Source organism: Buceros rhinoceros, unplaced genomic scaffold (assembly GCF_000710305.1).
Source record: "Buceros rhinoceros silvestris isolate BGI_N320 unplaced genomic scaffold, ASM71030v1 scaffold573, whole genome shotgun sequence".
Classification (NCBI taxonomy): Eukaryota; Metazoa; Chordata; class Aves; order Bucerotiformes; family Bucerotidae; genus Buceros; species Buceros rhinoceros.
Window position 1 is genome coordinate 1 of NW_010405145.1, and position 5,163 is coordinate 5,163.

The window sequence follows — 5,163 nt, forward strand, 5'->3', positions numbered from 1 at the left end:
GGCGTCCTGTTCCGGCAGCAACAAGCCCGGGGGAAGTGGGGGCCAGGAGCTTCGCCGGGCAGTAGGCCCAACCCGTGGGGTAGCGCGGTACTGCCGACCCCCACGGGGCTTCCTTACCTTCTCCTGTCCTCCGTGGCTAGCGTGACCCATCCCAGCGGCCGTTGCTGGGGGGAGTTTGGTGGACAGAGCGGGCTACCACTGTCACCCCGAGAACAGGGTTCCTTAGGGTTGACCGTGTCTACCCTTAGGCGTGATTTGGGAAGGGTGGATCGGGCTAGTGACCCCTCAGACCGCCACTTGCACGTGCACTGACAGAGCCTGAAAAGCCCAGAAACATCTCCTGTCTGTGCTTGCAGAGAAGTCCATTTGGCCTGAAACACGCCTGTAGATGAGCTGGTCCGTGCGACCATCGCCATACACTTGGTGATCCGTCCTGTGTTTCAAAGCCTGCTGTCCCTTTAATGTCTGGTTTGACAGCTTTGGGTGAGGAAGCACTTCCAACAGCTGTCTTCTTGGCAGAGCACCAAGCGCAGGCTTAAAGGGTCCCTGGCTGGAGCAGCTTCACCTTCTGCCTCAGAATAACCCAGCGATTGTTTCGTTTTCCGGCTGCTTTTCTACCAAGCAGGAGCTGTGTTGTGGCACTTTGCATGCCTTTTGTACCGCAGGTCTACAATGCCATTCAAAATCCATACATTCTGTCTAAAAAACTATTTTTCTGCTGCTGCCGTTGTGTGGGTGGTAGCCCTGCTTTGACTGAATATTTTTTTAAAAAAAAACCCTCATTAAAGTTACTAAATCACTGTTCTTCATTCATGTCATGCATATTACATACTTTTTCAGATCTGTATCTGACTACAGATGGTGGGCACACCCTGTTTTTACCATCAGTTACTTCACTGCTGCTTTTATTGTACATATTTTGTCAATAAGTACATCTGGGTTGATACTTGTTCGGAGTATTTTCTGTGCGAATAACATCTGTTTTATTTTCCATTTTCTGTTACTAAAAGATGATGAAGATGAGGAAGAAGAGGATGAAGAAGAAGAAATTGATGTTGTGACAGTGGAAAAAAGACGCTCCTCCTCCAACAAGGCTGTTACCACCCTCACTATTACAGTACGTCCTAAAAATACCACTTTTCCATCAGTCAGGACACAGCAGAATGAACTGATTTTGAAGCGTTGCGCACCAATTCACCAGCAGCATAATTATGCCGCGCCATCTCCATATGTGGAGAGCGAAGATGCTCCACCACAGAAAAAGTTAAAAACCGAGGTGCCCCGTCCAGTAAAGCCCACAATCCAACCAAAGTCTAAGAGTTCAAGTCCTCGAAACTCTGATTCAGAGGATAGTGAACGTCGACGCAATCATAATATCCTGGAGCGTCAACGGCGTAATGATCTGCGGTCAAGTTTCCTCACGTTAAGGGACCACGTTCCAGAACTGGTTCAAAATGAGAAGGCTGCAAAAGTTGTGATCTTGAAAAAAGCCACTGAATATGTTCATTCCCTTCAGGCAGAGGAGCAGAAGCTACTGCTAGAAAAGGAAAAATTGCAAGCCAGACAACAACAGTTGCTAAAGAAAATAGAATACAAGCGGACTTGCTAAACTTTTTGTTTTGTTTTGTTTTGTTTTTGGCTGACCAGGACAGTCATTGCCACTTTGCACATTTTTGATTCTTTAAAATAAAATTGTGTTTTTTGACGTTAAGAATGTTGGTTTTACTTTCAATCCAGTCCCTGAAGTAATCGACAAACTATATTATCCGGGTACGGAGCAAATGGATGTTCTTGCAAGGAGTTTATTGCAGGACTACCAAACAACAATGGACTGCCTTTGTTTTTCTTCTTAAGAACTGTAGATGGTGGGGATTTTTTTTTTTTTAATTGTTGTGAGCATTTGGAGCTGCTGATGACATCTAGTTGAGTTTTAAAATGTTCATTCCCAAGTTTTATGGTGCTTATGTTCTAACATGTTACTTTAGGGGTTGGCATTTTGTACCCCTGTGGGAGTTTTCTGTAAATACCATCTACACACTTGCCTTTTGTACATGTCTTGGGTTATGAGAGGTGGCTTTTGCTGCCGGTATTAGACTGGAAGTTCATACCTAAGTACTGTAATACCTCAATGTTTGAGGAGCATGTTTTTGTATACAAATATATTGTTAATCTCTGTTATGTACTGTACTAATTCTTACATTGCCTGTATACTTTAGTATGATGCTGATACATAACTAAATTTGATACTTATATTTTCGTATGAAAATGAGTTGTGAAAGTTTTGAGTAGATATTACTTTATCACTTTTTTGAACTAAGAAACTTTTGTAAAGAAATTTACTATATATGCCTTTTCCTAGCCTGTTTCTTCCAGTTAATGTATTTGTTAATGTTTGGTGCATAGAACTGGGTTACTGCAAAGTTCTGTGTTTAATTTCTTCCAACAATGTACATTTAGTGCTGCGTCTTATAGCACTTTGAAATACCTCATGTTTATGAAAATAAATAGCAATTACATGATGTGCCATTTACTATTTTTCTTTTAAATGATGTTCTTACAAATAAAATCTTTAACTTTGCAATGTTCATGAAATACAAAAACATGGTCCCATATCCTGGGCACTTAAACTACAGGTGACGCTCTGTGAAAAGGCAGCTAGGCAGGACATTTCCATTTGTGATTTAAAAGTAACTGTAGTAAGAACAATTTTCCTATTCCTTCATTCTTGAGATGTTTCTTGTGATGTCAGGATCATCTCATGGGGCTTAACGTGCCACAGTTAATGGAAAGGCTCCTGTGTCATGTGAAGACTTACGGAATATCCACTGTACACAGAGAATTGTGAAGCATCAGAAACATGGCTGGCATGTCTCTGCTAAGGGACTGGCCTCAGTGGTAGGCAGGTGAAGTCAATGATGGGGGTACACTTGCTACAGCACAGAAAATGAAATATTTGTAGTAAACAAAGATCTTACTTGACTGCCATTCTTAACTTGCATTACAAAAAGCTTTTCCTTAAAGCAGCCTGTCATTGCATATAGAGTCAATGTAGCTGAAGATCCTGTTTGTTAATACCTGTGCTAAGTTAGTAAATTTAAAATTCCAGGGAAGGTACTGAGCTATGAAGCATGCATCACATGAACAATGAAACTTGACAGGCAGTTGTCTCAAGAGGTGTGATGGCATTGGTGTGACAGGAGCAAGACATGTAAGTAAGTCTGAAATATGTTGGTCACTTTGGTAACTTCTTTGAGACCAAGGAGTTGTTTTATTTTCTAGTCTGTACAGGTATTTCTGACATTGTCTTTCCCCCACCGTACCTGAAAAGTAAGGTATGGATTAATGACCAAATGGCCAGAAAGTAGCTTAAAGATCAACTTGCAGGGAGCTGGTCTGAGACATCTTCCCCTACTTTATCCACATAGGAAGTAGCTTGCTTGGTGATGGAAATACAGAACATCTCTTATTTGCCATGAGAATTATTAACAGAGAATAAGTGCAGTATGGATGTGCCATACAGCCCTACAGCAGCTTGTTGGTATACCCATAACCTGTACATACTTGGGCCCCAGCCAGCTTCTGTACAAAGAACCATGGGAATTGGGCTTGATTTAATATTTCAGTGCAGTAAATCCAGATCTTCCAATAGGTATAATGTCGTTTGGATTCAGATAGGCCTACACAAGTTTATGCCATTTGAAGAATTGACCTGAATGTTTGGATTTAGTATCTTCTAAATTCAGACTTCACCACTATCCTTCTATAAATTGTCATTTTTCTTTCCCTTGACGTGGACTTGATCATGCTGCTTCTAATTTCCCAGTACAGTGAAAAAACAGTAAAAGACAAATCTTAAGCAGAGACAATTGGTGTGGTCAGTGACAGGGTATATTTAATTTTACTAGCTACAACAAACTTGCATTTTATTAGCAATTTTTGTTGAACTGCTGTTGTACTGTTTTCAAGTCACATGAGTCTTCTTAAAGGAGAAGGAAAGCTTTTCAAACATCCGTTGTATTTTGTCTTTCTAACCTATGCCTTCTTACAGGGGCTTCTTAATGTGACTTTACAGTTAGACTTAGTATAAAAAAAAAGTTACAGCTGTATACTGACTAAGTACTTTCCTAGAAGATGCAAATCATAGTCTAAACTAACAAAAACAATCACCATCTCTACAGTCTAGGAAGGTACTAAATACAGCGCATTGAACATGCAAAATTGAACAGAAATTCCCTCCCCTTCCCATTCCCGTTCCCCTTCTCCTTCTCCTTCTCCTTCCCCTTCCCCTTGCCCTTCCGTCTCCTGGAAAAATACCTGGTCCAAATCCTTCACTCAGAGCAGGGCCAGATTCTAGGTTAGATCATGTGGCTCAGGGTCATACACAGCCAAGGTTTGAATGTCTTCAAGGATACAGATCCCATAGCCTCTCCAGACAAGATAATTCATTTTGTTAGTACCAAGACTGACACAAATTTTTGTACTCTCTGTTTGGATTTTTTTTTTTTTTTGCTGCAACCCCTGTCCATTGCCTCTGTCTTTCTGTGTTTAAACTCTCAGAAAAGTCTGTCTCCACCCGTAACCTCCCATTAGGAAGATGAAGACAGCAATTACTTCTTTCTGTTCCTGAGAAAACCCAGTTCTGTCTTGTACTATTGTGGTATCCAAGCATTTAGAGTATAATAAAGGTGTCAAATACTCAGATTTGTTTGGATATTCAACACAAATACCATCTGAAAGCCTCTTTTTCAGCGTGGGAGTCTTGGCCTGATTCTTTTGAATGCAGTGATAAACGTCCCAGTGATGGAGATAGGATCTGGCCCTATAGGGTGCAGAAATGCTCCCATATGCTGTACTGTTTGATGCTGTATGCTGGGCTACCAGTACTTCGTGTTTGTCTTTTTTTTTTTTTTCCTCCTTCTTTTAAATAGCTTTTGAGAGTTAATAGGTTTGTTTTCATATTGTTGCTGTAGAGAGCAAGTTGTCAAGGTCAAATGTTTCTGTAAACAAAAATCTCAGTTGTAGGATGTTATTAAGTTACAATTGTTAACTAGACGATAATGGGGTTTGATTCTTTTGTATTTACAGGATAAAAATAATTGAGAGGTATAGGGAAGATAGCTTTTGAAAAAGCAGAAGTAAACAATTAATTTAGTTATATTTTCT

General features: G+C 40.5%; 1 protein-coding gene across 1 annotated transcript; it reads left to right on the forward strand.

Annotated features, from left to right (window-relative positions):
* Window positions 1-1,015: 1,015 nt before the first annotated feature.
* Window positions 1,016-2,523, forward strand: MYCN (v-myc avian myelocytomatosis viral oncogene neuroblastoma derived homolog; the record flags this gene model as incomplete). The annotated part of the gene is made up of 1 exon (XM_010133599.1): window positions 1,016-2,523. A coding segment is annotated over one exon (594 nt), but the record flags the coding sequence as incomplete, so codon positions are not given.
* Window positions 2,524-5,163: the final 2,640 nt, after the last annotated feature.